General features: G+C 39.7%; 1 protein-coding gene across 2 annotated transcripts in view; it reads right to left on the bottom strand.

The window, feature by feature from the left end:
• ARHGEF9 (Cdc42 guanine nucleotide exchange factor 9) overlaps positions 1–27799 on the bottom strand; it is a 176455-nt gene that overhangs the window by 86828 nt on the left and 61828 nt on the right. For both annotated transcript variants that reach the window (XM_023763710.1, XM_014465330.2), the window contains 2 exons: positions 18461–18652; positions 2520–2699 (listed from right to left, as the gene is read on the bottom strand). In XM_023763710.1, coding sequence (XP_023619478.1) covers positions 2520–2699; positions 18461–18652 — 372 coding nt within the window. The remainder of the gene's footprint in view (positions 1–2519; positions 2700–18460; positions 18653–27799) is intronic.

Below are 27799 nucleotides of genomic sequence, written 5' to 3' on the forward strand. Positions count from 1 at the left end.
ACTGTCATACTCAGGCAGGGCCGATGGGGAGGTTATGGCTCTACCCTGTCACACACAGAGCAGGGCCCATGGGGGGGGGGTTGGGGCGCTGCACCCTGTCACACACAGAGCCGAAGGGCAATCAGGGTGTTGGGGAGCTCCCCCCATCAGGCACAGAGCAGGCTGATCAGGGGGTTGGGGCGCCTTCCCCTGTCACGAACAGAGCAGGGCAGATAGGGAGGTTGTGGCCCCGCCCCCTGTCACACACAGAGCCGCAGGGTGATCAGGGGGCTTGGTCGCTGCCCCCTGTCACACTGATCCCCGTGCCAGGAGGCCTCGCTGCTCCGCTGATCCCGGTGCTGGGAGGCCTCCGCGGCTCCGCTGATCCTGGTGCCAGGAGGCATATTACCCTTTTACTATATAGGATAGAGGCCTGGTGCATGGGTGGGGGCCAGCTGGTTTGCCCTGAAGGGTGTCCTGGATCAGGGTGGGGGGTCCCCACTGGGGTGCCTGGCCAGCCTGGATGAGGGGCTGAGGGCCGTTTTCAGGCTGGCAGGTGACTGAAGCTCCCAACCATTCCTTTTTTTTTTTTTTTTTTTTTATTCTGGGCCAGCTTTAGCTCTGAGGCCTCGGCTGTATTTGAAACAATGTTGCGGTCAGCCTGGCTGAAGCCTGGCTGATTGAAAGCAGGTTTCTAGGGTTTTGTTTAGCTTCTATATTTGTTACAATGTTTCTTAGAGAGCAGCTGAGAGGCCAGCAGCAGGCGGGGAACCTGGCTTCCTCCGTCACTGGAGCAAGCAAGTCTCCCTGTTCGCATCAGCTGCCTGGCTGCTGGCCGCCATCTTAGTTGGCAGTTAATTTGCATATCTCAGTGATTAGCCAATGGGAAGGGTAGTGGCCGTACGGCTAATTACCATGTTTCTCTTTTATTAGATAGGATGTGGTTTATACTGAATGTCCCATTTCCTTCTGGGAGTCTAGAATTTGGGTACATGCTAGGCAAAGGGTGCCTATGTGACCAGACCCCCCATAAAATGCTTACGTACTGATTCCCTAATGAGTTTCCCTGGTAAAGAATGTTTCATATGTATTGTCACAACTTATTGCAAGGGGAATTAAGGGCATCTTATGTGAACTCCACTCAGAGAAGACTCTTGGAAACTTGAGTACGGTTTCATCCAGACATTACTCCTGGTGTCTTTTCCTTTTGCTGATATTGTTTTGTATCCTTTAGCTATAATAAATCATAACCATGAGTATAACTATATGTTGAGTCCTGCAAGTCCCTCTAGCAAACCACTAAATTACATATCCATAAGCAAAGCAGTATTTTTAAGAAGACTTACTTGTAGCTACACACTTTTTTATGTGCCACTTGAAATTTGTATCATGTGCACATGTTATCTCTTTAAAAAATAAATACTTTATAAAATGGGAGAAGAGAGTTGTTAAAACAACTTGGTCAGCTATGAATGAGAACCACAATCTATAATTGACTTCATAGAGGAAGGTAGATGGAGAGAGAGATAGAATCATCAATGATGACAATCACTGATCAGCTGCCTCCTGCATGCCCCACACTGGGGATCAAGCCTGTAACCCAGGCATGTGCCCTTGGCCTGAATCAAACCCGAGACCCTCCAGTCCTCAGGCTGACACTCTATCCACGTAGCCATACCGGCTAGGGCCAGAGTGAACCTTCTTATATTCCAGATGAGGAAGCCCAAAGAAGGTAATGGACTTATCCAAAGTTATCCAGACAGTCATAACAGATACTGGTACAGGACTCAAATCCTCATTTTCCTGTACCCTAGTGCTCCTTTCTCTAAGCCATGTGGCCTCTTTTCCTACACATATAATTTCTCCTACCCTAGTACTCTCCCCTAAATGCCTCAAGAGACCTATTTTCATGCTGATCATGGGCTCTCCTATTACTCAGATCCCTGGATTATCCATGTAGTGAACAATTTCAAAGCCCTTCCAAAAACATCAGGTCCCACAGAAACTGAACCCAACAAAAAAAAAATAAGCTGAAGAAAAATCTTACTGGTTACCCTCTGGAAGGAGAGAGAAAAAAGAGGGGAAACGTAAAGTAAGAGAGTCCTACTCCAAATTACAGTACCGTCTTAAGTCCTCATGCACTGGCAAAGTTATCAACATCAAAGTCAGAGAAGAATCCATCCGCTACCACAGGACAAACCAGCTGAGCAGGACCAGGGAGCTCAGACACTCCTTCCAATGCTTCTTTTTTTTACTTTTTCTTTTTTTTACTGAGTTTGTTGGGGTGGCATTGGTTAATAAAATTATACCAGAAATGGTATAGGTTTCAGGTATACAATTCTACAATACATTATCTGTATATTGTATTGTGTGTTTACCAACCCAAGTCAAGTGTCCTTCCATCCCCATTTATCCCCCCTTTAACCTCCTATACTCCCTCCACCCCCTTCCTTCTGGTAATCATCATACTGTTGTCTCTGTCCACGAGTCTTTCTTTTTTAACATCTTTCAAAACTCTCCCCAAAGAGAAAGATACTTACGTGCTCCAGGAAGCAGGGTCCTATCTCACTGAGGTGGGGGTCATCATTGTTGTACTGTTTCTCCAGGTCTCTCACAAAGCCCATCTGAAACCTGTAGATGTCTTCAATGTTCCCAAAGATGACCTTCAATTGCTCATCACTGAACATGTCCCTTCTCTTTCGGCACTGCTTCAGGTAGCCCTGCAGACAAAAAAAAGAGCCCAGTCTGAGGATATCCCTGGTTCCTTGAAAGCTTTACCACTTCCTAAGTAGTTGGAGCCTCAATTCAGTTCCATGAGGTAGACAGGGAACAATTATATATAATAAAACCCAAATATGCAAATTGACTGAATGGCAGAATGACTGGTTGCTATGAACAGCTCCTACATTGGGAAGACCACTCAGCCAGAAGGTGGGTTCACGGCTGATGAGCACAGTGGCGGTGGCAGGAGCCTCTCCTGTCTCCAATGCAGGTGGGCAGTAAGGAGTGAGGGGTCCCAGACTGCGAGAGCCACATACTGCGAGAGGGATATCTGACTTCCTGCTTAGGCCCGATCCCTTAAGGGTCCTGGACTGCAAGAGGGTGCAAGCTGGGCTGAGGGACACCCCCCCCCCCGAGTGCACGAATTTTGTGCACCAGGCCTCTAGTCATTTATTTTTTTCATATGAGGAAATTAAGGTTTAGAGAAGGAAGTCACTCCACCAGTGAAGAATTAGAAAAGTTGGATCTCAAAGTCTTTAGAGTGCAAAGACTCGAGTATAAAGTTTTGCCTGCAATTCTCTATGACAAAGACCCCCAAAGTCTTAGGACCATTTTTTAGAAGCTGGTTAAGCATAAACATTTTCACTAATTTTAGTAGTTATTGGTTTAGCTTGATCTATTCATATCTCTAAAGTTCTTTCTTATAGGACCAATTCAAAAGATCTTCATAACATCTACAACAATTTGGCAACAGAGGCACCAGCAGGAAACTTCCCAAAAGGGAACAGGAATTGACAAAACCAAACCATTCCTTAAAGCAACATCTTAGCCATCTAAGGTAGCTGGCCCGGAAAAACAGTTTGGATAAGCTCAGACAACAAGCCTACCAGTGTCAGGCATGGTGTTTTTAACAGAGTAAGTATTCAGGACACATTTGTGAATAAACAGATTATTGAATACAGCTAGCCATTGATGAAAGGGAAAAACAATGAAAGAGATTTTTGGTCTAATAAGAAAGTACTGAGATAACACAATTAGCCTCAGGCACACTGTAAGTCATAGGGAGGAAAAATAAAACAGCCACAGTTTTCCATTTTGAACTTAAATATTTTTAAACTAATGGCCACTGTCCACATTAGAAATCATCAGCATATGAAAATGTTCTTGGTGAGAATGAACTATGGACACTTGCTTTCATATAAAAGCTAAATGTGAGTCCAGCTGGCATGGCTCAGTGGTTAAACATCGGCCTATGAACCAGGAGGCATGGTTCCATTCCCAGTCAGGGCACATGCACAGGTTGTGGGCTTGATCCCCAGTGTGGGGAATGCAGGAGGCAGCAGATCAATGATTCTCTCTCATCATTGATGTTTCTATCTTTCTCTCCCTCTCCCTTCCTCTCTGAAATCAAGAAAAATCTATTTTAAAAAATAAAAGCTTAATGTGATTTTTATAACACCTTTCGTAAATGTTGAGCCCCTAATGAAGAGCATTGTAGTGACTGACTTACCACTTCCAGGCCTGTCTCTACCTCCACTTTGTCTCCCCTAACACACCCTTATCTCTTCTAACAATCCAAATCAGCCATTAATTATTAAGTGTATTTCAACAGTTATACAAATTAATACTCTGTGCCTGTGTTGACATTTATTTTACTAATGGCAGCTGCCCTTATTAATTGAAATGCCCAAGATGTTCTGTATTCATTTGTATCCAATTCCTGACCAGGAAGAACATGCCACCTATTCCAGAAATACTCTTTTAGCTTCATTACTTTTGCTGAAACAGCTCCCAAAATTCTGCCTTCATAGAGACTTTTCCTTGACTAACTGGAAGATCGGTAAGTAACTCCCAGTGTTTGCTTGACTCTTTCTTCCTTCTCTTCCTCCCTCTCTCTTTCCCTTTCTCACCCAATCATATTTGGAAGTATCTTAGCTACAGTGAAGCAGGGAAAGTAGTGTGCATATCTTCTGGTAGGAACTTTTCTATCTTGACATCAGGCAACTGGGCAGAGTCTTCCTCACCCCTGCTCCCATTCTCCCTAAGGTAGGCATGTGAACACAGCTGAAAAAAACTGGTAACAATGTCACACCAGCATGTCATGGCAGGTAAGTACAGATATCAGTGAGTGACCATATTGGAGCAATATAAGAAGCCATTAGGGACAGCTCATTTATCCTTAGAAGACAGTTCAGGAAGTACTTAATAGTTCTTTTCACTGCTCCCATTTAAAATGTCTCAGGGAGCCCTAACTGGTTTGGCTCAGTGGATAGAACGTTGACCTACGAACTGAAAGGTCCCAGGTTCAATTCGGGTCAAGGGCACATGCCCAGGTTGTGGGCTCGATCCCCAGTGGGGGACTTGCAGGAGGCAGCCGATCCATGATTCTCTCATCATGAATGTTTCTATCTCTCTCTCCCTCTTTCTTCCTCTCTGAAATAAATAAAAATATTAAATAAATAAATAAATAAATAGTCTCAGGGAAAGAACAATTATCAAATCCCCAAGTGCAACAAGGATATTATTAGATCTCAGCATCAGTATGGAATATAACAGAAATGAAAAATAAGAAAAAGTGGGCTCTGGAAAAGAAAGAACAAATAGAGATGTCAGTAAAGCTTCCTAATTCCTCAAATATGCTATTCATTGTCATTGTCAAGGTGACATTTTCTTTCTATTACATCATATGTGTTGTAGCATGTAAAGATTAAGTATGGATTAGAAGAAATGTAACTGTCCATAGTATGGTGGGACCCTAGAGTGCTTAGTAAACTGTTTTTCTTTAAAGCTAATGCTAATTATAAATACACTAGAGACCCGGTGCATGAAATTCATGCACGGGTAGGGTCCCTTGGCCTGGCATGCGATCAGGGCCAATCAGGTTCCCCGCCTCCTGGTCTCTCCACCTCCTCCTTCCCTTGCTCCCTCAGCACCCTGCTGCAGCTACTGGTCACCTGCCATGTTCCACATCGCCCCCTGGTGGTCAGCGCACATTATAGCAAGTGATCAAACTCACAGTCTCCCAAACTCCCGAAGGGATATGCATATTAACCTTTTATTATATAGGATTCTTGTTTATTTAACTTGATGGAATATTATGTAGCCATTAAAAATGATTAGGAAGATTATGTAGAAACATGGGGAAGGGCTTATGATATAACGTTAAAAAGCGGGACACAAAAGGGAATGTCACTATGATTATAACTCTGTAAATACTTGTACATATTTGAGGGAATTATACAAAAGTGCAAATAGTTTTCTTATAGTTTGGGGGATTCTAGTTGATTTTTGTTCCCACTTTCAAACTTCCTCTAATTCCATTTAAAAAAATATTTCTATGATAAAAAAGGAGGAAATCTTTGCCAGAGGATATAAAGAAAATAAAATGTTAATAATGCTGTCCTGAGTACAATATTATCAAAGAAAGCGGATAAATCCAATGTCCTCTCAAAATCTTAGCCCTAGGGTTTAAGACACATGACTTGCTAAAGAGAGTACAACTAATAGAAACTTCCTTTATCAAAGAAATAAGAGATTGAATGTAAGAATATGGGAGTAGTTAGAGAACCCCAAAACTGTTAACCTTAGCCCTTACAACACATAGCTGCTTAGGCTTCTCAAGGGAGAAAGGTCAGGAGATATGACTAGTACTCGAGTCTAGCTTTTATTTTTCATCTCCTTCCTTTGGCTAACCTAGTAATTATATCAAATTTTCCACAGCAATGATGAAAACAGGCTTGACTTAGTGGATCAATCAATATGTGTGTCTTCTCATTCACCCATTTTTGAGGGTATATATGTTTAAGATAAGCTAGCTGTGGAATGTGACTGCCAAAAAAATGAGTGCAATTATAAGTTAGGGGACAAATTCTATATTTAAATAAACAAGTTATAGTTATTGAGGTTCAAGAGAAAATAAAGCCTCTTTTTAAAATATGGAAGCCGAAACTGGTTTGGCTCAGTGGATGGAGCGTCAGCCTATGGACTGAAGGGTCCCAGGTTCGATTCCGGTCAAGGGCATGTACCTGGGTTGTGGGCACATCCCCAGTGGGAGATGTGCAGGGAGCAGCTGATCGATGTTTCTCTCTCATTGATGTTTCTAACTCTCTATCTTTCTCCCTTCCTCTCTGTAAAAAATCAATAAAATATATTTTTAAAAAATAAAATATGGAAATAAAGGAGAAACAGACTGAGAGGGTAGAATGATAGAAGTAATGAAAAGGTAGTTCCACCACTGTAGGAGAGCAGCATTCAATTCTGAGCCCTCTTTTCAGAGGAACTTGGAGAAAAGGATTCAGAGCCAGAGGGTAGTAATCAGGGTAGAGAGGGGCCTGAAAATCAACACCATGAAGAATGGTGTAGGATCCAGGACTGTTTATCTTGGAGAAGAAAAGACTTAGGTGGCATCGGAAGGCCTGACACAGGGCATAGGTAGCAGAAGGGGTCTGTGACGCTTCCTATCAAGCTGCTTTGAATACCCTCTAACTCCATCCGAATGGGAAGAGAGAATAGGGTGTGATATGGCAGTAGGTGTGAACTGATTAAACAGAGTCAGTTTCTGAGATCCTCACCTCTGTCTCCTAGGAATAGAGTGGGCATGGTGAGAAGGCAGGCCACACAGCAGCTAAGAGTACTGTGGGAGTTATCAAATCAATCACAATTGGAATGATTTAACTATGGCATTTCCATGGTGATAGTCAAGGAAATAGGAAATATAGTTATTAATATGGTGATAACTATGTATGGTACCAGATAGGGTAGTGGAAATATCAAGGGAATACTATATAAAGTATATGATTGTCTAACCACTAAGTTGTATACCCGAATCCAATACATAATACATAAATAAAAAACAAATAAAAATAGTCAAAGACATTTGCCTACTTAACTCCTTTCTAAAACCCACAAGGATTTATTTAGAAGTCTAGATCTAGTGCACTGAGCTAGGATTACTGCCTTGATATGGAATACAAACTACAACCATGATCTCTAGGGAAGATCCCCAAAACCTCAGGGAAATAAGGATGAATAAAAAGGTTCTGGATCACCTAGGCTTGGAAAACACCTTAGGTAAAGGCCCTTATAAGTCTGGACCTCAAGGTCTCCATCTTTATAGAGCAAATCTCTATATACCATGCATATAAAAAAATATTTCCAGGGCCCTATTTAGCTATGATTTTCTGGAGATTTCATATATTATTTTGCTTGGAAGGCTGAGGCCCGACAGAAGACCTGATGAACATTTTGAAAATAGATTTAAGAAAGTTTGGGAATGATGACTACATTTGCCTTCTTCACAGCTATATCCCAGAGTTTATTACAGTACCTGGCATGTAGTTGCTGCTTAATAAATATATGTTGAATAACTACAAAGTGACTAGCTCTTCTCATGGTAATGATAACAAAAGGTAAACTAGAAGCAGAATGTATAAAGTGGCAGCTGTCTTTTCTTCTTTCTCTTTTTAGGCCAGGAAACACTTTCTTCAAATTAAATAAAACCATTAACATAAACCTAGGGAATGTGAAGAAGAAAGATACTTGTCATATGGAAAACTAACAACAGATTAACATCTGAAATATATAACAAAATCCTATAAATAAGCAAAAATAATGTTAAACTATAGGAAAGTAAATAGAGGATAAGAACAGGGCCAGGAGTGTCCAGGTGGTACAAAGAGGTAGGGCCTAGGTCAGCCAGAAACCCCTGGGTTGGTCACTTCAGACTGACAGGCTGCCAAATCGTTTACTTTAGGATGCTATAAAAATACCATTTTATACAATGTGTTATCATTTTCTATGTGTAAATATAGATGCAAAGACAATTGGAAAACATCAAGATAGGCAATTCCCAGAAAGGAAAACCCACATGGTAAATAAGTTTGAAAACCTCAGGCTTAAACATATCAAATGGAAATGACTTGAAGCTACAGCAACTCAATTAGGTCTAAGGAAGAGTTTCTTGATGGTGAGGAATCAGAGACAGTAATATAAATGACTGAGGAAAGCTAGTCCAGCCTCTCTGGAGGAATTTGAGCACAGAATTTATTTCACAGGTATGGGATGACTGATATTATCTTCCTCAAGAGAGGCAGACAAGGCAACTTTATAAGTCATCTTTAACTTTGCTTGGCCTTTACCTCAATTTCCCTGATTATGAGTTTTAAGTTTACAAGAAGTAGTACCACCAATCATTGGTCAAGGTGACCTAGAGCTAAGCCAAGGTTTTTTATCCCACTGTCTGGATTTAGAAAGAAGAATGTTGCCTTTTGCAGAAAACCTATTTAAAAATATCTTTTCTCTTACTGGCCTCACTGAATGACTCTGACTTTCTTTCTTACTTACTCTTTTGTAAAATAAGGGCAATATAACTTAAATATTTGTAAAGCACGTTCTGATCCCAGGAGTGAGTGTGTGTGTGTGTGTGTGTGTGTGTGTGTGTGTGTGTGTGTGTTTATTCCAGGGGTGGGCAAACTTTTTGACTCGAGGGCCACAGTGGGTTCTTAAACTGGACCAGAGGGCCGGAACAAAAGCATGGATGGAGTGTTTGTGTGAACTAATATAAATTCAAAGTAAACATCATTACATAAAAGGGTACGGTCTTTTTTTATTTTAGTTTTATTCATTTCAAACAGGCCGGATCCGGCCCGTGGGCCGTAGTTTGCCCACGGCTGGTTTATTCTCTGATAGTGACTTTTTACTATATTGAATGCAGTGTCCCTCATTTCTCCTTCAACAGCACCAAAGTGGAAAGTGTTTAGAGATATTCTTTTAACTATAGAAAGAGTAGACATGAACATATTCATGCCTAAGTAAGACATGTCTCCATGGGTACTAAGGAGAAAATGGCAAGAAATGCAGAAGTAGGAAAAAAGATGGCGGCTGGCAGGATGGAGATGAGGGATAGGAAGTGAGTGAATGAGGGGATGAATGGAGAGTGTGTGGATGTGTGTGGTGTGTGTGTGAGTGAGTGAGGGACAGTTAAATCCGACAGAAGCAACAAAGGCTGGCAGACCAGGCTCTCTCGGACACAGAGAGACTACCACCGCTGCAGCACTCCCCGGACTGCTGGACTCAGGCACGGAGCCCACGCCATCTTAAAGGGGAGAGCGGCCTCTTCTAGGAACTCAGCAGCCCCACCACCCAGACAGGCCTTGGACACTGCCTGCGACCCAGCAGCCACTCCAGCCAAAATCCTGCAGCCACACCCACAGACTCGCAGATCCTAGGACCTCCACCTCCAAAGGAGCACCACGCCGCCTGCAGCAGTAAGTGCAGCCTCCCCCTCCCCAGCAGCAGACCTCTGACATCCAGTTCATCTGTCTCCAGCGCACAGGTCTCCGAGGCACACCACTCAATAGACTTCTCTTAGGAGTCACTGGGAGCCTCAGCTGAGTGTGATTTTGTACAGACACAGGCACACTGCCCCCCAGTAGAAATTCTGAATTCCCTCTGCCTGAATAACTGCCCTCACACAACCAGCTGCACAACTTAAGCGCCAGGGCCCCTCAGCGCCAGGGCCCCTCAGAGTGCATCAATGCTCAGCACCTGCGAAATGTACTGCCACAGTTGCTCACTCCCCCTGAGCCCATCTATCCACAGGGCACTTTGGGGAAGCCGCGGTGAGCCTCGCTGGGTCCGATCTTGGGCTAATAGGGACACACTCCCCTGGGCAGTAGAAATTATGAATTCACCCATCCTGGATACCTGCCCAAAGCGTGCCAAGGTCCTTCAGAGTGCTTCAGTGCACCTGCGCTAGCAAACTCACTGTGGGTGCTCCTGTGGGCCGAACTGGGAACGGGAGCCTATCCACCACAGGTGCATCAGCAAATTATGAGTTTCCCCACCCCACAGCTGCAGAACTCTGGACACTACAGTTGCATGCTTTTCCAGCGTGCAGGTCTCCCAAGACCACCGCTACACAGGCAGCCCTGGGGCCCCGCTGTGAGCCCGGCTGGTCCTGCACTTAAATGAACAGGGGTGCACTGCTGGGCTATAGAAACTCTGAATTCCCTCTTCTGGGATACGTGCCCACAGACACTGCAATCCAGTGGCTTCAGTGCCAGGGCCCTTCAGAGTGTGTCAGTACACCCTGCTGGCAAACACACCACTGGTGCCTCTGTGAGCTGCCGCTGGAATCGCATGTATCCAAGCATGGAGGCAGCAACAAAAGCTGAGTCTACCCACCCCACAACTACAGAACTCTGGACACCACAGTCACGCCTTTCCAGAACACAGGCCTCCTGAGCCCCACCACCCCAATAGACGGTTCCTGGTTGCCACTGTGAGTCCCTGTGGGGCACGCATGATTTCAACCAAGGGCACAAGACAGCAAAAATTGGAACACCCCCTCCACGGCTGCTGACTTCTAGACACCTCATTTGCGTCTTTCCAGCTCGCAGGCCTACATCAAGAGAACCCAAATAGCCCAAGTAGGGAGCTACACTAGACTACCAAGCCCAGGAGACCTGAGAGGTCACACCAGTAGCACCATACCCAAAAGAAACTGGGTAGCAAAGCAATCGGAGCTACAATTAAAACATTACAGCAAAATATGGGAAGACAAAAAAGCAATCCACAAAGGAAAGAAAAATAGGAATCACCAGAAAGGGAATTAAATGAAATTGAGGCTACTAACTTATCAGAGAAAGAATTCACAGTAATGGTTATAAGGATGTTCAAACGGCTGGATGACAAATACACACAACTCAATGAGAATTATAAGGAGCTGAATGAGAATGTCACCAACATGAAAAGGAACCAAGAGGAAATGAAGAACGACATAGCTGCAATCAAGAACACAATGGAAGGCTTAAACAGCAGACTAGAAGAGGCTGAGGACCACATCAGCGAATTAGAAGACAAGGAACGAAAAAAAACACAAACACAGGAGCAACTGGAAAAACAAAAGACTTAAGAAGCAAGAGGACAGCCTAAGGGAGCTTTGGGACAACGCAAAATGAAACAACATTCGCTTAATAGGGGTACCAGAAGGAGAGGAGGAGAAGTAAGGAATAGAAAACCTGTTTGAAGAAATAATGACAGAAAACTTCCCTGATACTGGCAAGAAAATCTACACAAGTCCAAGAAGCACATAGAGTGCCAAACAAGATGAACCCCAAAAGACCAACACCAAGACACATCATAATTAAATTGGCAAACACCAAAGACAAAGTAAGAATCTTAAAGGCTGCCAGAGAGAGACAGAAAGTTACCTACAAGGGAGCTCCTATTAGAATATCAGCTAACTTCTCAACAGAAACACACAAGGCAAGAAGGGAATGGAATTAAATATACAAAGTGATGCAAAGCAAGGGAATGAATCCAAGAATACTATACCCAGCAAGGCTGTCATTCAAAATTGAAGGTGGAATCAGGAGCTTCAAAGACAAAACAGGGCTAAGAGAGTTTATTACCACCAAACCAGCAATCCAAGAAATGCTAAAGGGACTGCTATAAAAAGAAGAAACAGAAAGACAAGAAGAAACACAAACATTAAGAATAAAAATGACCACAAAGAAGTACTTTTCAATAACATTAAATATAAATGGATTAAATGCTCCAATCAAAAGACACAGGGTAGCTGAATGGATAAGAAAACATGACCCATATATTTTCTGTCTGCAAGAGACCAACCTCAGAACAAAGGATTCACGCAGACTGAGAGTGAAGGGATGGAAAAAAACTTTTCAGGCAAATGGAAATGAGAAAAAAGCTAGGGTTGCGATACTTATATATGATAAAATAGACCTCAAAGAAAAGGCCATGACAAGAGAAAGGAAGGCCACTACATAATACTAAAGGGAGCAATTCAACAAGAAGATATAACTTTGGTAAACATATATGCACCCAATACATGAGCACCCAAGTACATAAAACAACTTCTGGAAGATATCAAGGGAGAGATCGATAGCAATACAATCATAGTAGGGGACTTTAATACCCCACTGACACCACTGGATAAATCCTCTAAACAAAAAATCAGCAAAGAAACAGCAATCCTAAATGACTCACTAGATGAAATGGACTTAATTGACATCTTCAGAATATTTCACCCCAAAACTACAGAATATACATTATTCTCCAGTGCACATGGGACATTTGGAAAGATAGACCATATATTAGGACAGAGGCAAAGTCTCTCTAAATTCAAGAGAATAGAAATCATAACAAGCATCTTCTCAGATCACAATGGCATAAAATTAGAAATCAACTACAATAAAAACATTGAAAAAAAATCAAACACTTGGAGGCTAAATAGCATGCTATTAAGCAATGACTGGGTTACCAGAGAGATCAAAGAAGAAATAAAAAACATCCTGAAAACAAATGACGATGAAAACACAACAATCCAAAATCTATGGGACATAATGAAAGCAGTCCTGAGAGGGAAGTTCATAGCTCTACAGGCCTACCTCAAAAAACAAGAAAAACTGGCAATAAATGATCTAACCCTACAACTCAAAGAGTTAGAAAGAGAGCAACAAGAAAAGCCCACAGTATCCAGAAGGATGAACATAATAAAGATCAGAGGTGAAATAAATGACATAGAGACCAAAAAATCAATACAAAAGATGAATGAAACAAAGAGCTGGTTCTTTGAAAGGATTAACAAGATTGCTGAACCTCTAGCCAGGCTCACCAAGAAACAAAGAGAGAGGACCCAAATAAACAAAATCAGAAATGAAGGAGGTGAAGTAACAACTGACCCTACTGATATACAAAGGATTGTGAAAAAATACTACGAACAACTCTACTCTAACAAACTGGACAACCTTGATGAAATGGACACATTCCTAGAAAAATACAAGCTTCCAAAACTCAATCAGGAAGAATAAAAAACCTGAATAGGCCAATAACTACTGAGGAAATCGAAACAGTAATCAAAAAGCCTCCAGCAAACAAAAGCCCTCGACCAGATGGCTTCACAGGGGAGTTTTACCGAACATTCAAAGAAGAACTAAAGCCAATCTTTCTCAGACTATTCCAAAAAATTCAAGAGGAAGGCACACTTCGAAGCTCTTTCTATGAAGCCAGCATTACCCTAATCCCAAAACCAGATATAGACACCACAAAGAAAAAGAATTACAGGCCAATATTCTTGAAGAACATAGATGCTAAAATCCTCAACAAAATTCTAGCAAACCAGATCCAGCATCACATTAGAAAGATCATACACCATGACCAAGTGGGATTTATTCCAGGAATGCAAGGTTGGTATAATATCTGCAAATCAATAAACGTGATACATCACATAAACAAGTTGAGAGACAAAAATCACATAATCATATCGATTGATACAGAGAAGGCATTTGACAAAGTCCAGCACACTTTTCTGATGAAAACGCCCAGCAAAGTGGGAATAGAGGGATCATACCTCAACATAATAAAAGCCTTATATGACAAACCTACAGCCAACATTATACTCAATGGGCAAAAACTAAAACCATTTCCCTTAAGAACAGGAAAAAGACAGGGATGCCCACTTTCACCACTCCTGTTCAACATAGTACTGGAAGTGCTAGCCAAAGTGATCAGACAAGAAGAAATAAAAGGCATCCAAATTGGAAAAGAAGAAGTAAAACTGTCATTATTCGCAGATGACATGATACTGTACTTAGGAAACCCTAAAGACTCCATCAAAAAATTATTAGACGTAATAAATGAATTTGGCAATGTAGCAGGATACAAAATTAACACCAAGAAATCTATAGCATTTTTATACGCCAATAGTGAACTTACAGAAAGAGAAATTAAAAAAACAACCCCATTTACCGTTGCACCAAAAAAATTAAGATACATAGGAATAAACTTAACCAAGGAGGTAAAAGACCTCTACCCAGGAAGCTACAGGACATTGAAAAATGAGATAGAGGAAGACATAAACAGATGGAAGAACATACCATGTTCATGGATAGGTAGAATCAACATCATCAAAATGTCCATACTACCTAAGCAATCTATATATTCAATGCACTCCCCATTAAAATACCAACAGCATATTTCACAGATCTAGAAAGAACTCTCCAAAAATTCATCTGGAAAAAAAAAAACTGAATAGCTGCTGTGATCCTGAGAAAGAAGAACAAAGTATGAAGGATCTCAATACCAGATATCAAGCTGTATTACAAAGCCACTGTTCTCAAAACTGCCTGGTACTGGCACAAGAACAGACATACAGACCAATAGAATAAAATAGAGAACCCAGAAATCGACCCAAATCACTATGCTCAACTAATATTTGATAAAGGAGGGAAGAACATACAATGGAGTTAAGACAGTCTCTTCAATAAACGGTGCTGGGAAATTTGGTCAGACACATGCAAAAAAATGAAACTAGACCACCAACTTACACCATACACCAAAATAAACTCAAAATGGATAAAGGACTTAAACGTAAGATGGGAAACCATAAGATTATTAGAGGAATCCACAGATAGAAAAATCTCAGATATATACCAAAGGAATTTCTTCACTGACACAGCTCCTAGGGCAATGGAAACCAAAGGGTAAATAAACAAATGGGACTATATCAAAATAAAAAGCTTCTGCACAGCAAAAGAAACCATCAACTAAACAACAAGAAAACCCACTGCTTGGGAGAACATATTTGCCAATGATATCTACTGTAAAGGTTTAATCTCCAACATTTATGGGAAACTCATACAACTTAACATAAGGAAGATAAACAACCCAATCAAAAAAATGGGCAACAGACCTAAATAGACACTTTTTGAAAGAGGACACACATAAGGCTGAGAGACAAATGAAAACATGCTCAGTCACTAATCATCCGAGTGATGCAAATCAAAACGACAATGAGGTACCATCTCACACCTGTCAGAATGGCTATCATCAACAAATCAACAAATGGCAAATGCTGATGAGGATGCGGAGAAAAAGAAACCCTTGTTCACTGCTGGTGGGAATGCAAACTGGTGCAGCCACTGTGGAGAACAGTATGGAGTTTCCTCAAAAAACTAAAAATGGAACTTCCATTTGACCCAGTGATCCCACTTCTAGGAATATATCCCAAGAAACCAGAAACACCAATCAGAAAGGATATATGCATCCCTATGTTCATAGCAGCACAATTTACAATAGCTAAGATTTGGAATCAGCCTAAGTGCCCATCAGCAGATGAATGGATTAAAAAACTTAGGCACATCTACACAATGGAATATTATGCAGCTGTAAAAAGGAAGGAACTCCTTCTATTTGCAACAGCATGGATAGAGCTGGAGAGCATTATGCTTAAGTGAAATAAGTCAGAGAAACATAAATATCACATGCTCTCACTCATTTGTGGATTATAATAAACAACGTAAACTGATGAACAAAAACAGATGTAGAGACAGAGAAGCATCTATCAGATGCTCAAAACTCAGAGGGGAAAGATCAACCAAATGACTTGTATGCATGCATATAAGCATAAGTGATGGATGTGGACAACATGGAGTGAGGTGAGGGCAGGATTTGGGGGATGAGGGGACATTGGGGGGATAAGGACACATTTGTATTATCTTATTCAATAAAGAGGAAAAAAACAACAACAGCTGGAGATTCCATCTAAATTGGACAACTGGCTGAGTAAAAGCTAGACACCACTGGACTGAAAAAAAAAGAAAAAGAAAGAAATGCAGAAGTAACATGGATCACTTCCAGAGCTTTCTCTAGTGAGAGCATATCTAGATCACACAGAACCAGAGAAAGTAAGATCCAGATAGCACTTAAAAAAGCAACTCTTCTAATACCCTCATTTTAGAGTTGGGGAACAAGGCCCAGGAGAGAGAAGATTCACCTGATGTTACTCAGTGACTAAGCTGAGACCTGAAGAGGGTCTTCCAATTCTGAGTCTGCTGTTCTTTCTGATAAACCATATTTCTTATCACAGATTTGGGTTAGAGGTAACACATCCTGGGCTAAAATACTCTCTTCTGGCCCATATTGAAACAACTTTCTCTATCCTTATTTTGCTCTACTTAAACCTTTCTTTTGCAACAGCATGGATGGACCTAGAGGATAGTATGCCAAGTGAAATAAGTCAGTCACAGAAAGACAAATACCACATTTCACTTATTTGTGGAATCTAAAGAACAAAATACATGAACAAACAAAACAGAAACAGATTTGTAAATACAGAGAACAGACTGATGGTTGCCAAAAGGAGAGAGGGTTAGAGGATTGGGTGAAAAAAAGTGAAGGCATTGAGAACTACAGATTAGTGGTTACAAAAATTGTCATGGGGATGTAAAGTAGAGCATAGGAAATATAGTGAACAATATTGTGATAACTATGTATGGTGGAAGTTGGGAACTAGAAATATCTGGGGAATGCCTTGTAAAGTAAATGATTATCTAACCACCATGCTGTACACCTGAAACTAAGATAAAATAATATTGAATGTAAACTATAGTTTAAAATATTAAAAATTTTAAAAGACTGCCTTTGATACCTATGATTGCAAGGTAGTACAAAGAGATATTTCCCACTTAAACTCTTAACTTTAGCACCAAGTATAATTAAAAAGTACATAACTGGCAGTTTGCCAACAAAAGCTTTGCATAGGTTGGCTGGATAAACAATCCAATAAAAAAAATGGGCAAAGGACCTAAATAGACACTTTTCAAAAGTGAACATACAGAAGTCCAAGAGGCATATGAAAAAATGTTCAAAGCCACTAATCATCCGAGAGATGCAAATCAAAACCACCATGAGGTACCATCTCACACCTGTCAGAATGGCTATCATCAACAAATCAACAAACAAGAAATGCTGAATTTTTAACAAATACCCATGAACAAATAGTGGAGAAAAGGGAACTCTCATATACTGCTGGTGGGAATGCAGACTGGTGCAGCCTTTGTGGAAAACAGTATGGAGTTTCCTCAAAAAATTAAAAATGGAACTCCCATTTGACCCAGTAATCCCACTTCTAGGAATATATCCCAAGAAAAAAGAAACACCAATCAGAAAGGATATATGCACCCCTATGTTCATAGCAGTGCAATTTACAATAGCTAAGATTTGGAAACAGCCTAAGTGCCCATCAGCAGATGAGTGGATTAAAAAACAGTGCCACATCTACACAATGGAATACTACACTGCTGTAAAAAAGAAAGAACTCTTACCATTTACAACAGCATGGATGGACCGTGAGAGCATTATGCTAAGCAAAATATGCCAGTCAGAGAAGGATAAGTATCACATGATCTCACTCATTTGTGGATTATAGTGAACATAAACTAAATCTAGAGACATAGAACCATGGAACAGACTGTCAAACATTAGAGGGAAGGCAGGGGAATGTGGGCTGGGGGATGGATGTGAGGGGTAAGAGATCAACCAAAGAACTTGTATGCATATAAGCATAACCAATGGACACAGACAATTGGGCGAGGGGGGTGGTGAAGACCGGGTTGGTGGGCAGGAGCAGGCTGGGAGAGGACAATGGTGGGGGGAGAAGGGAGATATGTTATACTTTCAATAATAAAGAATTTTAAAAAATACCCATGAACAAATAGGAGAGAGAGAGAGAGAGGAGAGAGAGAGAGAGAGAGAGAGAGAGAGAGAGAGAGAGAGAGAAACTGAGCAGCCCCAAAGAATCAGTTTCTCACAAACAAAATTTAGGAAACCAGTCAAGGTGCTCTTTCCAACATCTTCAACTGTCACAGGTAGGGCCCAGGGAGTTGTTGTTTCTTCATGGAAGTGAACTCTATTTTACCCTAAGTGCCACCACAAGCACTATTATAGCTGGACCTACCTCACAAATGTCCTTGAGGTGCTTGATATAATGACGCTCAGTGCTCATGATTTCATTGATGACATTGGCCCGCATCTGATCTCGGTTCTGTAGTGGCCGGCCCAGACAGAGACAGTCTGAGTTGGGGTCCAGGTGCCCATTCTGAACGTCACTGGGCCCTTCCTCTACCCCATCCTCCTGGTTCACCCAGAGCTGTGGAAGAAGGCAGAGAAAGAAAGGATTAACTTCCCTCTTTGAGAAGTTTTCAAACAAGTAGAAAAAGGATAAACTAAATTCTTCAGGTACTCAGAGAACCTTCAGAGGCCCCTGTAAACTGCATGCCAGGCCTGGCTCCAGGGTGACTTGTTGACCCTAGGAATGAGACTAATTTTCTCTTGGCCTCTGGTGACCTATCATCTGTAAAATGAAAGATGGGGAAATCATCTTCAGAGACTTCTTAGCTAAAATGATTTCAGAGGAGAGAAGAGCAATGATAATCAGAAGACATACTGGGGCATATTAGGGAGAATAGCTGGATCAAAATAAAAAAGGATTAAGCTATACATATGAGGTGCCATGGCTGGATTATTGTTAAACACTTATGAGTATGGAAATCAAAGTTAGAAACTAGAGTGGGCATATCCAAACCAGGGCCTTCGGTGTTGATTTTTCTCAAAGCCTGCACATATAAATCATTAAAATTTGACTGTGAAATTCTTGGGATATGAAAATATCTGTACTTCCTCAAGGTTGGAATGGAGATGTCATAATGTCCTTGTACCACATAATAGCAACAGCTGTTTATTTAGCACTTACTATATACCAGCCCCTGTGTTGAGAGTTTTCAGTGAACTGTATTATTCAGTTCTGCTAGACAGGTACCATTATTATCACCATTGCACAGAAGAGGAAACTGAGCCTTAAAAAGTTAGGGATTTCATCCCATGTCACAAAGTTAGGAAGCAGAAGAGCTGGGATAGAATCCAGGCAGTTTGGCTCCAGAGTTTTTGGTCTAAACTACTGTGCTAGCTCCTTTTGCCTCTATCTCTAAGAGAAACAGAAAAGGAGTAGAGAAGGGATTGAGACAAGGTGAGCTTAGAAATATTAGACTCATCAAAATTGGATACAATTGGTAGAGGTTCAGACGATCCATTCCAAATCATAAAGCAAAGGAATGCAGAAAAAAAAACTGTTGGGGAGGCTTAATAAGGTATTTCTTGATCTTGGATTAATTAACTCATGGAAATGGCTCATTTCACCCTACTCCTAGGAAGAAGGAAAACTAGGGGGCATGGAAAAAAGGAAGGGTGGTACCCTAAGACGAGTGGCAAGATCTGCTAGGATAATTAGCCAAAGAGCTTGTCAGGTGTCTCTACAAATTTATTCAACTATTCATCTTTCCCTCCCATATCCCACCCCTGGTTTTTCTACATTCCTGCCTCAAGAAGCTAAGATAAAGCAATTTCAATGCGTCCCTATTTCTGACAACAAAAAATGTATGTTGGTGGGTGGATTTAGGGGTACAGAAGCTTTGAGATGAAGCCAGAGGGACAGTAGTTCCTTCCCACCTCTGTGTATTCTCCTCTCCCTTTGCCTCACAGAGCTTGGAGAGCATGGTTACCACCCAGTGAACCTAGAAATGTCACCAGCATATAGTCTACTTATTTGCCACAGTGGTTGGTATATAGTAAGAGCTCAATCCATTTTAATGCATTTTGCATACACAGCCAAATGTGCAAAAATGTGCGTCTACCCAGAACCTATCACCCTCTGCAAATGATGTATTTAAAATCTTTCTACATCTTACAAAGGTCAGCTTTGTGTCTCTGATGTGCTAATAGCTGTCCCTTGATACAATAAATAGGCAGTGATGAAGGATGACTAATTAAGGAACAGATCTGTTTTAAAAAAAGTGATTCTAAGGCCTTGAAACAAACACATCATAAACCTGTCTATTTTTACCAATAAAAACATCATTTTCTAATAATCTATTAGCTTTTTCCAGCTTCTCATAAAGCAAGCTAATCCCTGCTATAAAAAGAATACAATAGGCAGGCCTTCAAGAGATAAGAAACCTTTCTTCTCAGGAGTAAGACAGTCAAATCAAAACAAAATGTTGGTTTTCAGATGGCTGAAATGAGATGACACTTTGAAACAACTCTAGTGGGAAGGAGCACAGAATATTGGTGGAGGTGGGTGGGTTGGAAAGTCAGGTCAAGACAGAACCAAATTTAGGTTCAAGTAATACTTCGGATAACAATGAAAGGGCAAGAAGGCAACTACAACTAGGTGGATGCAGATTTCTTGCACAAAATTTGGTGGAGGAGCCCCTTCTGGCAAGAACTAAAGGCATGGATGGCAGGACTCTTCATAAGGAGCTTCTGAGAAGATAAGACCTTTATCTATTATACTGAAACAACCCCATAAGCCCACTACTTAGGGAAAGATGCTACCTTAATCCAAAAGAATGACTGGTAGATTCATTCATTCATTAAATCTATGTTCAATGCTTAATATATACCAGATAATGGAGATAAAGCAGTAACAAAAGAGACAAAAAATCTCTGCCCACTGTGTAGCTGACATTTGAGGGGAGATTATTTTAATTTGCAAAAAGGTAACATGTAAGGCCTGATTACTGTGCCCCTAAGCCCAGGGTCCCACAAAAAAAAACCCTGGGCCTGAGACAATGACATTTTGGTAGAAAACTCTCAATCCCTTGCTGTTGAGTTTCCCTGTTCCCTGTTCTGTCTTGTCTGCTTGTATGTCAAAGTACATTGACACAGATCAGCACAAGACTTCATCTTCCGTGGGTACAATATCAACCCTCTCACCAACACACTATGCAAGCTAATGTATACCTGTGTACTTTTTCAAAAATGTTATACATTAACACTGCAATTGGCACACATGGGCTCCTCGGTGACAAGAAGACAACAATGCCCAGAGCCTGGCAAGATGGAAGGCTTTCCTGGAAGCCCTCTCAGAGTACTTGAAGATTATTTTCTGCAGCCTTCATTGTGCTCTAGCAAGGCTTGGTTAGTGCAATTCAACTTAATAAATGCCTATTTTGGACCTAGTTTGTGCTTAACCAATAACTATGAGAAACAAGGGGATGAGCAAGAGAACTAACTACTCCCGTCTCCCTTAGTTTCAGGGAGTACTTTTCAAAACATAGAAGATCTCTGGTCATCATCTCTTACTTTTCCATTCTTACTGTCATGGCCCCCATTCCCTAAGTGATTTCCGTGGGTGATTCCCAGCTCCAATCCTTCCCCCACACCAATTTCTTTGATTATCACTTTGATTGGCTACTCTCACACCTCCATATACTCATTAGCTGCCCATTGCCAAATCCAAATCTCTTACCATGGAATTCAAATATTACCATAATCCGGCTTCAATCTGCATTTCCTTTCTCACCTTCAACTGTGCCTTTTAGGAACACTGGGCTCCTTCCAAACTGGTCTACTGTCTATTCTCAAATACTCCAAACTACGGTCTTTAATCCCATGCTCAAACATGGAAATAATATAGTCCACATGCTTTCAAAGACTTAAATAATTATTAACCAATATCACAACTTCCTGATGAAGAAACTGAAGTTGATAAAGGAGAAATAACTGGCGGAGAGCTAGCAGCATGCCCAGATCCCAATTTTGATAAGGCTTTGTATTTTGTATGTATCTTCAATTTCTCCTTTTTTTTCCTCTTTTGTTTTTTTAAATTACACAGTAGATACAGGATTACATTTGCTTTTTAAAAAAGTTAAAATGTAAAAGAGAGATCTCAAATTATCAAAATCAAGAATAAAAGAGGAAATATTACTACTAATCTAAAATAAATAAAAGGGATTAAAGGGGACATTATAAACAAGTATATGCCAATAAATTAGATAACCCGATGAAATGGAAAAAAATCTAGAATGACAGAAACTGACTGAGGAAGAAAAGGAAAATTTGGATAAAAAGATCAGACTATTATTCAAAAACTTCCCATCTGGATCAGACCAGATGGCATCACTAATGAATTCTACCAAATATTTAAAGAATAATTAACATCAATTAAAAAACACCGAAGAAACTAGGCATAGTACAGAACTGTTGAAAACTGATGATGGCAATTTGTGAAAAACCCATAGTTAACAGCACACTTAATGGTGAAAGACTGAATGCTTTCATCCTATGATCATGAACAAACATCACTTCCATGAAACATTTGTACTAAAGGTACTGGACAGAGATATTGGAGGGAAAAACACATTTAGATTAGAAAGAAAAACTAAAGCCATTCACATATGACATAATAGTATATATAAAATTAAGAAATCCACACATAAAAAACCCTGTTATAAAAAATAAACAAGTTCAGCAATGTTGCAGGATACAAGAACAACATAAAAAGTCAATTGTAACCCTAACTGGTTTGGCTCAGTGAGTAGAGCATGGGCCAGCGGACTGAAGGGTCCCGGGTTTGATTCCAGTCAAGGGCATGTACCTTGGTTGCGGGCACATCCCCAGTGGGGGTGTGCAGGAGGCAGCTGATCAATGTTTCTTTCTCATGGATGTTTCTAACTCTCTATCCCTCTCCCTTCCTCTCTGTAAAAAATTAATAAAAAATATTTTTAAAAAGTCAATTGTATTTTTACACAAAATAAGTCTTTAAAAATTCAAGAGAATTGAAATTATATCAAGCATCTTCTTGGATCACAATGGCATGAAACTAGAAATCAACAACAATAAAAAAACCTCTAAAACATACAAACACATGGAAGCTAAATAGTATGTTATAAAATAATAAATAGGTTACCAATGAGATCATGGAAGAAATTAAAAAATTCATGAAACCAAATACACAAAAACCCCAAATCTATGACACACTGTGAAGGCAGTCCTGAGATGGAAGTTCATAGCATTACAGACCTACCACAAGAAACAAGAAAAACATCAAGTAAATAATCAAACCCTACACCTAAAATAATTCCAGAAAGAACAACAAGCAAAGGGCAGAGTAAGTAGAAGGAAGGAAATAATAAAGATCAGAGCAGAAATATGACAAAGAAACTAAAAAAGAATACAAAAGATCAATGAAACCAAGAGCTGGTTCTTTGAAAAGATAAACAATATTGATGAAGCTTTAACCTGACTCATCAAGAAACAGAGAGGAATCAAACAAATAAAATCAGAAATGAAAGAGGCAAGGAAACAACTGACATCACAGCAATACAAAGTATTGTAAGAAATTTGCCAACAAATTGGTCAACCTGAGCAAAATGGACAAATTACTAGAAACATATAATCTTCCAAAACTTAATCAAGAAAAATGAGAAAACCTGAATGAACTGATAACAATTAATGAAATTGAAACAGTAATTTTAGAACGCCCAGCAAATAAAAGTGCTGTACTGGATGGCAACACAGGCATATTTTCCCAAACATTCAAGGAAGAACTAACACCTATCCTCCTAAAGCTATTCCAAAAAAAAATTCAAAAGGAAGGAAGACTTCCATGCTCTTTTAATGAGGCCAGCATTATTGTAATTCCCAAACCAGAAAGACACTACAAAGAAAGTAAATTATAGGCTATTATCCCTGATGAACATAGATGTTAAAATCCTCGACAAAATATTAGCAAATTCGATCCAGCAATAAATTAAAATGATCATACACCATGACCAAGTGGGATTTATTCTTGGAATGGAAGGTTGATACAATATTTGCAAATTACTAAATCTGATACATCATATAAACAAAATGGAGGGTAAAACCCACATGATCATATCAATAAATGCAGGGAAAGGATTAGACAAAATCCAACACCCATTAATGATTTTAAAAAAAAACTCTCAGAAAAAAGGAATAGAGTAATCATACCTAAACATAAAAAAAACTATCTAAGACAAACTTACAGCCAACATCTTACACAATGGGTAAAAACTAAAAGTGTTTCACTTAAGATCAGGAACAAGACAGGGATGTCCACTTTCACCATTCTTATTCAACATAGTACTGGAAGTCCTAGCCACAGCGATCAGAAAAGAAGAAGAAATAAAAGGCATCCAAATTAGAAAGAAGGAACTAAATCTGTCATTATTTGAAAATGGCATGATACTGTACATAGAATCCACCAAAATATACTAGATACAAAACTAACATCCAGAAGTCAAGGGTATTTTATACACCAATAAGGAACTCTCAGAAAGAGAAACAAACAAACAAACAAAATCCCATTAACCATTCAACAAAAACAAATTAAAGTGCCTAGAAATAAACTTAACCAAGGAGATAAAAGACCTGTAAATGGAAAACTATAGGACATTGAAAAAAGTAATAGAATAAGATACAAACAAGTGGAATCATATGCAGTGTTCATGGATTGGAAGAATTAGCATCATTCAAATGTCCATACAACCCAAAGTAATAGATAGATTCTATGCAATCCCTATTAAAAATACCAACAGCATATGTCACAGTTCTATAACAAATATTCCAAAAATTTGTATGGAACCAAAAAAGACCCTGAATAGCCTCAGTAATATTAAGAAGAACAAAGTTGGAGGGGTCAAAATACCAGATATAGAACTATTACTACAAAGTCAGTGTAATCAAAATAGCCTGGTATTGACACAATAACAGGTACATAGATCAATGTGACAGAAGAGAGACCCCAGAAATAGACCCATGCCATTATGGTGAATTAATATTTGACACAGGAGGCAAGAGCATACAATGGAGTCAAGAAAGTCTCTTCAATAAATGGCTTTGGGAAAATTGGACAGGTACACAGAAACAATTAAACAAGACCACCAACTTACATCATACACAGGAATAAACTCAAATGGATAAAATACTTAAATGTAAGTTTTTAAACCATAAAAATCTTAGAAGAAAACATAGGCAGTAAAATTTCAGCCATGTCATGTAGCAGTATTTTCACCAATATATCTCCTAGGTCAGTGGTCGGCAAACTGCGGCTTACGAGCCACATGAGGCTCTTTGGCCCCTTGAGTGTGGTTCTTCCACAAAATACCACGTGTGGGTGCGCATGTACAGTGCGATTGAAACTTCGTGGCCCATGCACAGAAGTCGGTATTTTGTGGAAGAGCCACACTCAAGGGGCCAAAGAGCTGCATGTGGCTCGCGAGCCGCAGTTTGCCGAGCCACAGTTTGCCGACCACTGTCCTAGGTCAAGCGAAACAAATGAAAAATAACCAAATGAGACTACATCAAACTAAAAAGCTTATGCACAGAAAATTGGCCAACCTTAGCAAAATGGACAATTTGAGTATTTGCTAGATACATACAATTTTCCAAAACTCAAATCAGGAAAAATTTCAGACATGAAATTTAAGCAGTAATTTGAAACCATCAACAAAATGAAAAGGGAACCCACTGAATGGGAGAACATATTTGCCAGTGATACATTGGATAAGGTGTTGATTTCCAATACATGTAATGAACTTATACAACTCAACATCAGGAAGACACACAATACAATAATGGGTAAGGAACCTGAATACACACTTCCTCAAGGGAGACACAGATGATCAATAGACACATGAAAAAATGCTCAACATCACCTATCATCACAGAGATGTAAATTAAAACTACATTGAGGCATCACCTCACACCTGCCAAAATTGTTAACATCAATAAATCAACAAGCAACAAATGCTGGCAAGGATTCAGAAAAAAAGGAACTGTAATGGAACTCTAGTTCACTGTTGGTGAAAATGTAGACTGGTGATGCCACTGTGGAAAACAGTATGGAGTTTCCATAAAAAAATAAGAATGGATCTCCCAGTTGACCCAGCAATCCCACTTCTGGGAATATATCCTAAGAATCCTGAAAAGTCAAACATATATTATATGTTTATAGCAATGTTATTTACAATAGCTAAGCTCTGGAAAAAACACACATGTCCATCAGTAGATGAATGGATAAAAACAGTTGTGGTACATCTACACAATGGGATACTATACTGCTATAAAAGAGAACAAACTCTTACTGCTTGCAACAGCATGAATGGATATGCTAAGTGACTTAAGCCAGTAAGAGAAAGACAAATACCATAGGACCTCACTTATATGTGGAATCTAATGAACAAAATAAGCTGACAAACAAAATTGGACCAGAGGCATAGATACATGGATCAGACTGACACTGTCAGAGAGGAAGATCGTGGAAGGACTGAAAAAGATTAATCAAAGAACATATATGCATATCCCATGGACAAAGACAATAATGTGTTGAAGTCTTAGGTTGGAGTGGAGGGGCTGGGTGGAGGGGGGCAAGTGGGGAAATGAGGGGACATGTATAATGTCAACAATAAGATAAAATAAAAAAATTAAAAGTCTTTGCAAATTATTTTGGAATTTGAGTCTGTCAGATTTATAATCACCATGTAAACAGAATAATACAGAAATAAATAAAAGGTCACTTATATTTCTAGACACTACTAATGAATAATATGAAAATGAAATTAAGAAAACAATCCCATTGTAGTTTTGATTTGCATCTCCCTAATAGCTAGTGAAGTTTAGCATCGTCTCATATATCTGTTGGCCATTTGTATGTTTTCTTGGTAGAAGTGTCTGTTCAGGTCCTCTGCCCATTTTTTAAATTGGATTGTTTGTTTGGCATTGAGTTGCATGAATACTTTATATATATTTTATATATATGAACCCCTTGTTGAAATTGTTATTTGCAAATATCTCCTCCCATTCAGTTGCCTTTTTGTTTTGTTGATGGTTACTTTTGCTGTGCAGAAGCTTTTTAGCTTTATATACCCCAAGTAGATTTAATTAATTTTAAAAAGAAAGCAATCTCATTGTAACAGCATCAGGAAGAACAATGTACTTAGAAATGCATGTAACGAAAGACATGCAAGACTTGTCTGCAGAACATTTTTGAAAGAAAGTAAATAAGACTTAACTAAATAGAAATATATTTCATGTTCATGGATTTGAAGATTTCATATTTTAAGATTGTATATAATACCTATCAAAATGATCAGCTTGTTTCTTCAGAAACTAATAAGCTGATTATAAATTTAATATGAAAATTTGAGAGAGTTAGAATAACCCAAACGATTTGCAAAAGAACCAAGTTGGAGAACTCACATTTTCTGATTTCAAAACTTACTACAAACCTTTAATAACCAAAAAAGTATAGTACTGGCACAAGAATGAACATAAAATTCGGTGGAATAGATAAGAGTCCAGAAATATTTCCTACATTTATGCCGAGTTGATAAATTTCAAATGTGTGAAGACAATTCAAGGGGAAGAGTATAGTTTTTTCAAAAAATGGTACTGGGACAACTCTACATCCACATGCAAAAGAATGAACTTGGACCCA

This window comes from Myotis lucifugus, unplaced genomic scaffold, assembly GCF_000147115.1.
Source record: "Myotis lucifugus unplaced genomic scaffold, Myoluc2.0 scaffold_4, whole genome shotgun sequence".
Taxonomy (NCBI): Eukaryota; Metazoa; Chordata; class Mammalia; order Chiroptera; family Vespertilionidae; genus Myotis; species Myotis lucifugus.